The 13,481-nt window shown below is 47.2% G+C and overlaps 3 protein-coding genes across 3 annotated transcripts; 2 read left to right on the top strand and 1 right to left on the bottom strand.

The window, feature by feature from the left end:
• Positions 1–589: 589 nt before the first annotated feature.
• On the bottom strand, positions 590–2,789 carry EV420DRAFT_1761276 (uncharacterized protein; the record flags this gene model as incomplete). The annotated part of the gene is made up of 11 exons (XM_060480654.1): positions 590–727; positions 780–880; positions 936–955; positions 1,011–1,142; positions 1,194–1,290; positions 1,341–1,514; positions 1,572–1,862; positions 1,922–2,202; positions 2,260–2,338; positions 2,388–2,548; positions 2,608–2,789. 11 exons carry the CDS (start codon positions 2,787–2,789, stop codon positions 590–592), a joined length of 1,656 nt encoding a protein of 551 aa, XP_060334392.1.
• A 4,133-nt stretch (positions 2,790–6,922) lies between these two features.
• Positions 6,923–10,200, top strand: EV420DRAFT_1521647 (uncharacterized protein). Its single transcript, XM_060472230.1, is given in 15 exon segments — positions 6,923–7,234; positions 7,284–7,479; positions 7,535–7,602; positions 7,657–7,872; positions 7,965–8,268; positions 8,288–8,313; positions 8,380–8,483; positions 8,518–8,582; positions 8,636–9,183; positions 9,218–9,224; positions 9,276–9,426; positions 9,483–9,551; positions 9,620–9,662; positions 9,722–9,815; positions 9,865–10,200. 15 exon segments carry the CDS (start codon positions 7,004–7,006, stop codon positions 9,972–9,974), a joined length of 2,232 nt encoding a protein of 743 aa, XP_060334391.1. The 5' UTR covers positions 6,923–7,003; the 3' UTR covers positions 9,975–10,200.
• A 1,135-nt stretch (positions 10,201–11,335) lies between these two features.
• On the top strand, positions 11,336–13,185 carry EV420DRAFT_1731756 (regulator of chromosome condensation 1/beta-lactamase-inhibitor protein II; the record flags this gene model as incomplete). The annotated part of the gene is made up of 6 exons (XM_060479929.1): positions 11,336–11,351; positions 11,399–11,533; positions 11,606–11,775; positions 11,827–12,030; positions 12,083–12,534; positions 12,587–13,185. The coding sequence occupies 6 exons, from the start codon at positions 11,336–11,338 to the stop codon at positions 12,768–12,770; spliced, it is 1,161 nt and encodes a 386-aa protein (XP_060334390.1). The 3' UTR covers positions 12,771–13,185.
• Between the last annotated feature and the right edge of the window lie 296 nt (positions 13,186–13,481).

Here is a 13,481-nt window from a genome sequence, read left to right as displayed (position 1 = left end):
GGGAGGATTATCAGCTGTACTCAGAAGCGAAGAGCAAAGAACGGGGCACCAGTGGTCGCCGAAGTAGCCTGGAGAATTAGTTTCGCCAAAAATGCGGAGTTTCCAGCGAGCAACTTTGAACTCAGCGGCCTCGTTTATTTCTCGTCACGCGACGAGAAAGACCTCTTCTCCTTATCAGAGGCGCGAAGACAATGCGCGAACACTGGTTTGCTAAAATTTCTCCGAAGCCTCCTGGGGTGACAATTAGACAGGCGTATTGGTTGCCTGGCGGTTTTAAGTTCAGGGTCATGCGATAAGACATCTTCCCCGGTCCCGTGTGCACCTCATAATAAGCTCATTCGTTACCAGACCTGGGTTTAGGAAGCCAATGCGGAGTTCTTTTCATGACATCAATCTACTACGGTCTCCTGTTTACAAAATAGCGCCCGACCCAAACGTCAAAGGTTAAATCGGTCAAAGATGGAGACTCGGACTGAACAATCCTCCGGTGTGCTATAAATTCCAGTAGTTTCCTGCTTTTCGGTACTATTACATGCCAAGTTTTTACAGATAATGATAAAACAGAGCCGGAGTTTACACCAAAATGGGTTTAAGAAGAAATTCGCAGTGCAGCAGCGTTCGCTATGTACTGCCATAACACCTTCGCGACGAGCTTGGGATGCATCATGTCGATCGAGGGCGCAAAGAAGTGTCTGTAATGGAATATCGCTGATCCAGCTTGCTTGTCCTGATGATACCAATGAAAAATACGCTTGCTTGGAGCGTAGAGAAAGGCTTACAGTGAATGCCAAAATAAATATCTGTTTCGTGTACCAGCGAGCCAAGGTGCCTGAGGAGAGTGTTTCTCCTGCCATAGGCACGGTAGTCGGATATCCATAGTCTATGATCGAAAATTTCCCGTCTCTCTCTCTTAGAAAAGGGCAGGTATCACGCACCGAAGCTTTTGGCTGCTTCCCTGCAGTGCAAGCAATCAAATTAAATCCACATATTCATAGAAGAGATATTCATACCAAAAAGGAGTTGTCTTGTCGGCCTGCATTTTGAAGAACCGCTCAGAAAAATCGCTCGTGATCGACTGTATGTTGTTTTGCAGCAATGTATTGAGACAGATGGCACCAATAAAAGCCTTCATACATCCTTGTCTGAAGGTGAGACAATTAGAAAAGAGCAATGAAGAAGGTCGAGAAACGAACCCGAAGACAGGGTTGACTCTCATGACACTATCTCCGGCAGCGATAAAGTTGGCAGGCAAGTTTGTAGCCTTCTCATATCGAATGTGGTTTGCGGTTACTATACCATCGGGTTTAAATTGGGGGCGTGCGAAGAGGTTGGAAACGCACAGAATTGAGTCTTGCTGCATATCGCAGTGTGCTTAACCTCGTCCAAGATATCCAAAATTTCCAAGAACCACTCCGGGATTGGTTTTCTTACGACCAAACTTCTCGTGTATTCCTTAAACTCGTCGAGTGTTTGAGGAAGGTCGGGACAACCCCAGGCTCCCGCGCACAATTGCACTGCAACAGAAACACATGTTCAGATATGCCGGAAGAACACGGCACAAGATAACGTACCGATATCACCTTCGATACGTTGGCAATATACTGCACGAGATTCGACCCCGGCCTCGGTGAGACAAACATAAATCGAACTGCACCGATCCCATGTCGTTGTAAGCCCGGGAAACTTGGCTCCAACTTCAGGGGGCACATGGAAGCGCAGTGTTGAGTAGTAAACATTCGGGTCGTACTTGATATTCAGCTGCTCAAGAGGAAGTTTTCCCCTTGGGTACTTGCCGGATTCTGACACGCCGAAGCCTTCGCGTCGTAGCCATTTCATCCCGGCACTTGCTGGACCAGTGCAGTCTGGACAGGCAGTATTAAATCGAGAAGCATTCCGTGAAGTGAAGGTAGATGTGACCCACCTACAACAATCACAGCGTCCAAAGTCCGCGTTCCTTCCTCTGTTCGCACAATAACCTTGTCGAGGTATTGTTTATTTGTTTCACTTCTAGAGACGCCGGTAACGGTGCCAATAATCTGGCGGACATGCTCGTGACGACCACCGAGGACTAACCGGCGCAGGAGCGTTTCGAGACCTACCCTTCCAACAAACGTCGAACTTGGAAGCGCTCCACCATATTCTTCATAGGGGACATACTGCCAATCACCGTAGGTTGAAAGGCGAAAGTCAGCCGGGTTGATGCTAAACAGCCGACACGTTACCGGGTAGATCTTAGGCACAGAACAGGAAGTCACCCACCGCACATCGGAGGCTTTGCATTCCTCGTCAAAGTAAGGGAACAGTTTGCGGTATACATTGTAAACGAGGGCGGGATATGCTTTGAACAGTGTCAATAGAGTTGTAAATATATGACAGTACGGACAAACCATGGAAAGAGTGATATTGCATCACTCGTGAACGTGTGTGTTCCTGGTTCCAAGCATCTCTCCGTTGGGCATCATCACTACCCAGCCATGGTTCGGCTTCGACGAGAACAACATCTTCAAAGTGATCGAGGCAAACGCGCGCGGCCAGGAGGCCTGAAATGCTGACAGACAAGGTGGTTTAGTAGCCGACTATGGGTAATTATATCGTGTATAATGTTACCTTCCACCGCAAATTACAGCAGTGCCTCGAATTTTCTGCGCAGCTGTACGGGGAAGACCAAGGGCGTCGATATCTTTGAGACAAGTCTGTTTCAGTAGAAAGTGACGCCTTAGAGCGTGCCCGAGAAGTAAGAGCAAGTAGTAGATGGCAAAGGAAGCTGCAGAAAGCCACAGAAGTCCCATCGCAGAGACAGGTATGTTGCCTGTAACAATTGCATGGAGCCACTACATATATAGGGATACGGCAACAGATAGCTCAGATCTGAACCCAGACTCGTCCATCAGAACATACATAAGTGCTGAAGAAGCAAAGGAACACGCTGAGATGGGAATTCGCATATATCATGTGCCCTCGTTGTGCTTCTATCAAAACCCACAGTAGAGGCTGCCGGCACCGGGGTAAGAAAAGCGCACAGGTCAGGGCAGAAGCGAAGACAAAATAGACGCAGATAGAAGAACGCAACTCAGAAAATTGCGATACTCCAATGATTTCGTTCGTCAGCAGTTGTCACCGGTGTGGTTAAGGTTAAATAAACAAACGTCGGAGCGGCAATGACCGGAAGAAAACTTTCCCATACTGTGGCTGTGCAGCCGCTCTCTAATGTTCTCGATTTGTTCAACTCGCGACCGAGAAAGGTCGATGATATGCGGATCCTTTCAAGAACTCCAAATATGTGGTGATGAACTCCAGGCCTGCAGGGCATGCTGGCGGCCAGGGGATATCATGAAGTGACTTTGTATGGACAGCGAAACAATTCAACCCCTTCTAGGGTATGATCCGGGTTGCCAGGTGCGCTACAACTCGTATCCTAATAGCAGGCTTCTGCCGTTGAAGATTTGATAAAGGTAGTCACCTATTCAACAAGCGCTATAAGGGACCTTAAGGGTTGTTTCTCCTTGCGACCTGGTATTCGACGGGCGAGAAATTTTACTCTATCATATGCTTCGAACCGAGTCGGTGTCTCATTTACATCTCTTCAAATGATCTCCTCACTCACCCAGCATCACTGTCATAGCCGCTCCTTGCAATACAGCGAACTTTGGACGTTTTTAGTTGGAATACAGGGATGACTTCTACTTTGTGGCGGAGCTTCTCGTTGGTGGATACGGAGTCTATTAGTTTGCTTCGGCGAAGTAACCTGTAAAGTAACTGGGGAGCGCCAAAAGTCCCGATCCTTTACCCGGGACTCCAGCGTTCTAGGAACAAAATGCTCCACGCATTGGGGTACTTCTTGGAGCATGCCTTTTTCGCCTCGTATCCGCTTCTCTTGGGCGCCCATGTTATTCGGCATCGTGTCACACTACTCTAAAAATCAATCATACCACCAAAGTTCTAGTTAGTATCCTTCGCAAAGACTCGCGGTGCTACTAACTATTTGTAGATTACAACAGTATCAGGGTACAGTTCTGTTGTAACCTGGCTCCTAATCGGCGCGTCTGGCTGCATTAACAGCTTTCATCAGATTTTCATCTCGCACGCTTCGAACGTACTTGATAAAAGGCATTTCTGATCCCGCAATGACAAAACATCTTTACTTGTTCTAGACCAAATCTCGGCGTCCTATACTGTATACAGGGCTGTTTGTATTTCCTTTCGCAGATTGTATTGGCGGCATGTACTCGAATAACCTTCCAGACTGTTCTGGCTTCTCTGTTTAAAGCGTTGCAAGGTCCAGTGGTGTCTATGCCTCATGTCCGATTCTTTCCTCGTTTCTGCACGTGAGCTTTTTCGCCTAGAGAGTATGGTTAAGTTCAGATCAGATTCCTTTGGCTAGATGTTTTGTTAACTGACTTGATTGCGTTGACAGTGCGCCACGAAGCAAGCGTCTGACTGCCATAATTGTATTGAATTCGATAGCATCGCGGTTCTATTTTCATCGACCCGGTACAGACGGCTCTCGCTATCGCCGACTTCATTGGTCACGTTTTATGTGTTAGAGTGATAGAATATTTTTAGCTGACCGGCGGTTGAAGATTGTTTTGCTACAACGTTTTAATTAATTATCCCTCCATTGCTGACAATACTTGATCTTACAGAGTGAGCACTTTGAAATTTCCCCCGGATACACTCAGCTAACGATATCAGTCTGCAGACTCCTCTTTTCCTTTCTTCCGATTCATATGCCTTATACTTGACATTGCTACGTTACCGGGCATAGTTCTAACTTGTGCGTGCAATAGCAAGGTTTCCGAAAGAAACCTCCAATATCTGAATAAATTATTACTGACTCCTTTGCTCCTCATGCTTTTCATAATAAGAGTCGAAATGATCCGTACGCACTGTTATCTTCCTTCGTGAAGAATCAAGTGGGTACGTCGGCCTTTCCCGCTGTACATATCGTCGACAACTCGAAGCTTATGTTATGTGCGCTCAATAACGAGTTTCTGATCCGAAGGTACTGATATCGGATCGTCCGCTTTCCATGCAGTGCTCTTGGTCTGATCTCTTCGAGGTTTTTTCCTCTATCACAGAGGTACGAAGAATGCCCGTCGTTCGTTCCTTTTCTTCTCATTGTACCATCCGACATAACATGGTACTCAATGTGAGCGGAATCATCGATTTTCATCGCAGGCATAGTATTTTCATGAAAATCCACAACTAGCAATGCTTCCTGGATTCGTCTTAGCTATTGTCTGTTCGTTCCGGTAACGTGGCTAGTTCAATATACTGGCATAGAATCGCTCGCAAGGCAGGCGATTCTTTTTTTGATTTAATTGCACTGTACTCATCGACGCGTAGCTCGATGACAGGACAATCCGATCTCGGTGTGGTACTCAGGTACAGTACGACATCACTGACCTGTTTTTTTTTTATTTCGCTTATTCACGGACTGTTGAGAAGAGATAAAGCCAAGGAGACGTGGGAGGCAACATCATCCTTTAAAACCATATAGGACTACAGTCCGCTGGCTTGTTGAGGACAGCGGAAGTAAATTACTCCGTTCTACAAGGTTGAGGGAGTACGACGTGTACCTTGATCTGGGTTGTATGCAAGGTAAGTATTATTTATTTCAGTCTACGGCCCCGAACAACCTTTCCCTCGGATACGATCTCTAAGGGAGCGTCAGAACTAATTGAAAAAAATCATTGTCCTCTATTCTAAGAGAATTGTGAAAATTTTGATCATTGCATTTGGACAGACAATCTATCTCTCAGTGTGCATCCCAGATTCAGGCAGAAGGGTTAATCGTCGGAGTCCGGACCGAATGGTTACTGAGGAAGCCCCGGCAATTGCCGTGTGATTTCAAGTTCGAACTATGAACGCTTTCATCCATTTCATCGATTATTTTGGTCTTCCTCCTCCTCAGAAGCCTGAAACTTGGCTTCAAAGATACATGCGCCTACGTAAAAATCCATTCTGGTGTATCTACTTCACTTATCAGGATTGGACATCTAAGGCCCAAGCAAATCTCTTTGCAGGCTTTTGGTCCTTATGGCACAGTACGTAGCCAACTATCACTTGATAGGGCACACTTTTCATCAAACAATTCTCAGGAATCTTTGGCCGCTGGCTGCACGTTAAATGCGATTTAATTCCCGAGTTGAAGTTGCTTCGAATTATCGTGGAGCAACTCGCCCAATACATCCGCTCAATCCGCTACTGGCCTGCTTCCGATGAAGCAAGCTGTCTCTATGGGCACTCGAATTTGTTCGGTACTTGGTGGACCCATTCGGAACTTCCGTATGCACGACGATGGGGACACAGGTCCATTTCGTGACAGGAACCTTAATCTGGCGTCGTCATCTTAAGATTGCTGCAGCTTTGCCGTTGCGCAGCCAAGTCATCCCTTGTTTTCACCAATCTGGTGCCTCAATCTGGTCAAGGGACAAAGTGACGTTCTCTCGTTGGGAAGTGGAGGTTGGTATCAGCTCAACAAGTACGTATGGCGATGAACTGGGAGAATTGGCACTTGGCACTTGAAGCTTGAAGAGTGGCGGCCTTGGGTCAGCATGTTTGTCCAGTGTACGAGCTTGAGGCTGAAGCAGATAGGGCGTTGCTGTCGCAGTATTTTATTCCGACGCAACATAGACACCGGGCAGCATGCGTGTCATAACAGAAGAACATGTGTGTAATACTACACACCTTGTATCTCGTAGACAGATGGCTGATACAGACCTATTGACGGGAGGGAGGGACGGTCTATATATTACCTATCAATTGTGGTGCACCGAAATCTTGTCGCTGTTCAACCGAAAATGGTATCCTAAGCATCAGCTTGGAATGGCTGTTTGTGAGATATGTTTGCAGAGAATAATTATGACTTACAAAAATGATGAGACTCGAAGCTTGACTACGAAATTCAGTACGTTTTCGCTGTAGATCCATTTTTGGTTTTGACGATTACTTACTACTTTCCCAGGGTTCCCCTAAGCCCTTGATTTACTTATCGTCGTGCATGATGACTGCCGCAGCCTTCGGTGGAGATCAGAGCTGGTCCAATCCAGAGGATGTGAAGCACATTTTCATGGATATGGTTCCAGCTTATGTGCGACCAGAGAAGTTTTTCACTGTCGAGGAGGTGTCTAATATTGCTGACGACCATCGAAAATCGTTGTTCGACAAGTGGGATAGTTTAGGATCCATCATGGCTATTCACGAGACCAGCATCCGAAAACGTTGGATCAAAGTTTGAGCACCATGTTTTATTTCAGATTATCGGCTAATCGCACTGGTAGAGGACACAAACGAAGCGGCGTTCGCTATTGAAGGAGCTTGGGATACCAATACCGGACAGGCACGCACCAGAAGTTGATTTATTCGAGAAGCTCAGCAGGGGTGGGGCTCGTGGAGGCCAGCTCTCTGATGCTCGAGATGCATTTCTTTCACCCTTCCTCAATGCCGAAGACCTGACGTCAGGAAATGGAGAAAACCGTGCGCTACCATCCTTGTACTCCATTCTGCTGCATCGAAATACCTACCTTTACAGTTCTTGGACTCCTTCATTATCGGTCACATTTGTTGCCGTCTGAATTCAGTCAATTCGATCTAGAATGTGTACGTGTTCTGAAGTTTTCTTTCAGTGGCAGATTTAGATATATACGTTTTCAGCTTAATTTTGGAATTGTGAGCGGAGCGATCAAGCGTGTATATGCTCCCGATTGTACGATGATAGGAATCGGCGGACGAGAAAGCTATGGTCAAGTCTTGCGAAACGACTGCGCCCTCCACCCTGGAGGACCGGATGGTTTCACGTTGGAATGGACATATGGAGCTGGGATGCAGATATCTGATGGCCTATGTGTTCTTGAAGCCCAAGTGAAATTGGTACGTTCCTTGTATTGTGAAATGCCGAATCTGTTTAACAATTTTATACTAGCTTTCTTTTCTCTTACAACTCGTATACCGGATTCTTATAGACCTTGACCTCACGTCAATACCGCCACCTCTGCCTCCCTGGCAACGTCGACGACATGATAGATCTTCTTTCAGAATTGTCTCTGCCTCAGGAGTGGTCTTCCTTTGCAAAAAAACATAGTCTTAGGGCATATTCATTGCCTCCCCGATTCTTGTCGTCTGATCTAGCAGTCATCACGAGTGCTCAATATGAAATCGTCAAGGATCATCTAATTGACCTCCGGACAGACCCAATGTACCTAGCCGAGCAACTCGCCCTCCACGTAGATCATCTAACTGGATCCTCGCCCAAGGAAGCTCCTCTTAGTCTCATCCATGATCGAAGTAGTTACGTCTCTCCTTGGAGGACGCGTATAACGCGTTCGCCGTAGGCTCTGCTTTTCTACGCCCTAGATTCACTACTTACCATCTTTCTAGTTCTGGGACATCACTCATACCCTCGTGCAGGAAATCATTTCTGAGGAACAGAAGCTGAAGCTTCCGTTACCTCGTGATCAGGACCTTCCCCTGACTTATGGAAGGTTTGGTGAAGGATCTTCGTCAACTTATACGTAGCTACAGGGCGAAGGCTGAACATCGTTATCGGACAACACTGTGCGGCTCTCCGTCTCTGAGACGCTGTACGCTTGTCATCAACCGTCATAAATTTCCTGTGCTCATTGCACCTTTCTAGACTTCCAAGTGCACTGGAAGGTTTCCGGTTCTAGTCTTACTCAGCATAAAATTCGAGGAACTCTACCCAAGGGTGATCGTGTCGTGCATATTCTTAAGATCCTTTTGGATACGAACCAGACTCACCTCTGGCAAGTATCTCGTGTCTTTGACGAGCTTGACCGGGCCGTAGCCAATAACCCTGAACATGTATCTCCCCTTCTCGCTGACGTGCTCTTTGATTATGGTTCATGCACAGATATCCTTGAGACTATCGATCGCCACCGGCCACTAATTGTCGAGGAACAAGAGGAAGACACCATCGAGCGATTAGGATGGCGCTGGTTTAGACTGGAGGAATTGCAGCGCTTTGAAGGGCAGGTTCTATCCCTTCATCGTGTAGCATTCCCAATATCAAAATTTGTACTTCCGAAAGGCCCAAAGACTGAGGAATGGGCCGTGAAGTGTGAAAAAGTGGACGCGTCTTTTGCCGAGTTTTGGAAAACTGCAGATGGGCTCATCAGGTCGAAGTATGGAAATGTTCTGTTTGCATTTGCCGAAGACATATGTGTCAGGTCATGAATGGGAAGCGACCGACTGGAAGGCTCAGAGTAAGCCATGTTTCTTCGCCGCTGTTCCACTGACCTGACGTTTTATGTTAGTCCGAAAAAAGATAGCTAGGTCAGCTCCTAGTATTTCTACGAAAATGGACAGGGCCATTCCTTTTGGGGGTGCAGAGCAAAGGTCAGCTTCGCCTACGCCCATACCTACAGTGCCCAAGACGAAAGTGAAGACTATTGGAAAGCCCCTGATGTCTGTCGTGGAACCTGAGACCATAACTGCAGGAGATTTGCCTGCCACGGATAAAGTAGACATACATTGAAGGTGTCCAAACGCGTTTTCTCGGCATTCGCAAGTATTTTCCGAACAGCTGACAAGTACGTTATTTGCATGCTCGTCTAAGTACTATGGCTTTCATGCTCACTAATCACTTCATCCTGTTCAGCTCTGACGTACATTCTCAGCAAACGTCGTTGGCATGGAAAGAGGTAAGCCTTTAGAGCATGCCAATCCAGGAGAATTGGCATGTATGTAAATATCATCGCAGGTGCTGCATGCGTTTGCCGCTATCAATTTTCGAGGGACTCAGTTGCATGGATCTGTATGGAGATTTGAGCATCCGGATGGTCGCAATATCAATTGTGAGTCGCACGACTTCCTGAGGATTAGTATTACACACAGGATGAACAGTTCACTCGCCGCATCCGTCTCCAAAATATACCTTTTGGCAACTACGGCGGATGGGGCGTCGCTTGACGCGAAGGTTAGGGTGGAGTGCAGAAACTTTTGTGCTTGCCTAGCTTTCCTGCACCTATTCTGACTGTTAATTCCGAATATTTAAGAGATCTATACTCCAGGGAATCTAGGTTACCGTATTAAGTGCCGTTTGTTTCACTGGATACTCTTCCAATCCAGAGATAATCAAGCCAGCACTAGGACTACATACTCTGGACATATTCCTTCTGAATTACGACAAAATTTCTCACCCTGTCCGATGAATAATGTAATGACGAGTCAAGCACGAGGGTATTGTTATCGCAGTACTTCGTTCCGATGATGCATGCACCCCAGGATCTCGACGATACCGATTTTGGGGTATCTGGTTTATTGATAAAGATTGGAGGCTCTCGGTAAATCTCTACCCCATTTCAGTGCATAGATCTTAAGCATTAGATAGGTCGGGACAAGGAGGCCGCTTTGATTCGCCTGACACTGACACATCGTTCAGTGGCGCTCCGACCTGGCCAACCACAGATCCACGAAGCATGGTAAGATGCATAGACACAAACTTCCATCTCATCTCGGCACTCAGTAGTACACATGTACCCATATCTCAAATCTGTAGTTCCCCACCCGAGATGTCCAAGATAGTGGGATGACTGTATCTGAAAGATAGAAGGGAAGCCTTCTACGAATAGCGATGGTCTAAGGTTCGTTGTTGTTGCCCAGGAAACTGCGTACAAATATGTTCCTTCTGGAGCCCGCGCTTCATGCCAGAACATCGATTAATCAAGCTCATTCGGCAGTTGCCACCGGAAGAAATGGGGATATGAACTCATGTCCCAGAAATATGCCTCGTCTAGCTCATGAAGCACCCAGTTTGTCCTTCTTCAAAATCGAACATCGGGAAAAGTGAAGGGCTGAGGTAGTATGGAAATGTACTTGTCGTGTGGACCTGTTTCTGCAGTGGCTCATAAGGATAGAGACAACATGGCAACACGATAAGATATCTCACAGAAGACGGTCATACATAGACCAATAAGTGTGCCTTCAATCTGCCGAGGCTGTAGAAGGCATCTCGCCTTAACTATTCGCATAGAGCGAAAACCTTCAGTTGGATGTTACGAATCCAACCTGAAGCGAATGGACACAGATTCGTACGAAGCAGAGAAAAATTGAGGTTAAGACAGGATTAAAGCTTGAGTTTGAGCTCTTAGTCTCGATACAAATATTTTACTACTTAGGGGGACGAGAATTAACTAGAAAAGGCCGGGACAAACCGGTCCGGTTAATTTCAATTTCCATAAATTATTAAACGCGAGAGTGGCACAGCACGTGATTCCGTACCTGAAATGTCACATCACAAAATGAAAAAAGCCTTTCTCATTCTTGTCCTCCACCTTAGGGAGAGCTTCTGTGGGCTACGGTGTTCGATTGAGTCATGGCGCCTAGAAAAAGTTCGCTGTCAAAATCTTTTCTTCGTTTACCACTGACATTTTTTTAGGAGCCAAGCCCATTGTTCGGACAGAAAGGACGACTAAATCGACTCGAGCCGCAAAATACGTCTCAGTGGTCCCGGAAACTAACGGAAAGAAACGAAAACTAGCTCATGAACCAGAGTCTCTTCAGCCGAAAGAAAGTTCGAACGGCGTCCGACGAACCAAGGCCCATTGAACCAACTTCCTACTCCTCTGTTCGGATGCACCATCAGCCTTGTTTGTTCATGGAGGAGGAGAATCTGGGCAACTCGGACTGGGACCGGACGTTTTAGATGAAATTTCTCGGCCAAGACTTCACCAGAAGTTCCAGAAATTAGGCGTAGGCATTCAATGTCTAGCGGTAGGCGGAATGCACTCGTTGGTCGTTGACTCGAAGGGCCAGGTGAGTCTAATATATAAGTAAAACTAACACATTCATGGATTCTCTTTACAGGTTTGGTCGTGGGGCGCCAACGACGAATTTGCTCTGGGTCGTGAAACGGAGAATGTGGCGGGAATAGATGCCGATGAATTGGAATCGACGCCGGCTATTGTCAGCGGTCTTGATGGCTTCACTGCTGTTTCTGCATCCGCGGGAGACTGTATTAGTGTTGTCATCAGCAAGGAAGGTCAGTTGCGAGCCTGGGGAACCTTTAGGGTGAGTGATTGTCCGACTTCTACCGTCTTCCCGCGAACCTATAACGACATAGACAGAAGATGGCTTATTGAGCTTCGATGGTGACCCTTCTCATCCCGCAAAAACCGTCTGGCCGCAGTCTTATCCTTCGCTCACTAAGGAAAAGATTTGCCAGGTCAAATGCGGGGCAAGTCATGTTCTAGCGCTCACCACTGAGGGGTACGTCTTTACCTGGGGCTTCGGTGGGCGCGGAGAACTTGCACGTAAAGAACAACATCATACGTCAAGTCTGAAGCCAGAGCGGCTCTCTTTGCGCAATATTGTCACTATCGGAGCTGGAAGCCACCAGTCCTTTGCGGTGGATTCAAACGGCTTGGTATATGGTTGGGGATTGAATCATATGTATCAGCTGGGGTTGAGTGCCGGGCGGATCGGGCCAGACACGAGCGTCTTCGTCCCGACGCTCGTTGATTCATTGCATCCCAGCTTACACGGCGGTGCCCGGGTGATTGCCATCGAATGCGGGTAAGTCTGTCAGCCTAATTTGGCATCTTTCCGACCCTTACTGTTTCTTCAGTGAATTCCACACGATATTTCTGTTCGATAATGGAGAGGTTTATGGATGTGGACGATGCGACGAATACGCCATTGGGCTGGCAAAGGACCATCCTGCAATGATAGCCGTTCAAGAAAAATACGAAGAGGAACTTCCTTTCGCTCCAGGAGGAGCTATCAAAGAAGTATGGGTGTCCTATCGATGATCCCCAACTGAAACGTCTAGTTGTTGACCTGCACATTCGTGAACCTGTTCGGATAGCATTTCCCCTCGCCACCAACCGAGGAAAACCCTGCACCCACATTACCCCCCTTCGATCAAGGGTACTCGTCGACTGAAGATTGCAACCATATCTGCTGGACTCCGATACAGCTTGGCGTGCTCAACAGAAGGGATACTGTACGCATGGGGCGTAGGGAGCACTGCGCAGCTGGGGCTGGGTAAAGAAGAGAACGTCGAAACGCCGATGAGGGTGCGTAGTAAAGAACTGAAGGAATATTCAGTCGTCGATGCGGGTGCCGGAGGCCAACATGTACTTGTGAGGTCGGACCCCCTTTCTCGCGTTTCCAACGTTTCCAATGCTCAAGCCAAAACCGTTGCAGTGCAACCCGGACAAGTTTCGCCGCGGCCGCCGCTTCTCAAAGTTCATCATGACCACGGACCAGATTTCGCTCCATTCTCATTCACAGATGTACCTAACTATTTAGACGAAGAACACATATTTATAGGTCTTCAATTTTTTTTCTCTTGACCCCATGGAGTTTCGTACGGATGCGGGATATCATACCACCTCCCATCACATCGGTGCAAATCCACCGCCACGAGGTTGTATATTCTTCCATGTTTCATCGTGCGCCATAACATCATCACAGTTCATTATGTCAAGATAGGCCGGGCCGTCAGCGATACAACTCGG

The sequence above is a fragment of the Desarmillaria tabescens genome (assembly GCF_030435595.1).
Source record: "Desarmillaria tabescens strain CCBAS 213 chromosome Unknown EV420scaffold_8, whole genome shotgun sequence".
NCBI classification, from domain to species: Eukaryota; Fungi; Basidiomycota; class Agaricomycetes; order Agaricales; family Physalacriaceae; genus Desarmillaria; species Desarmillaria tabescens.
Note: the sequence above shows the minus strand (reverse complement) of the source record. Positions and strands in the feature narration are given on the sequence as shown.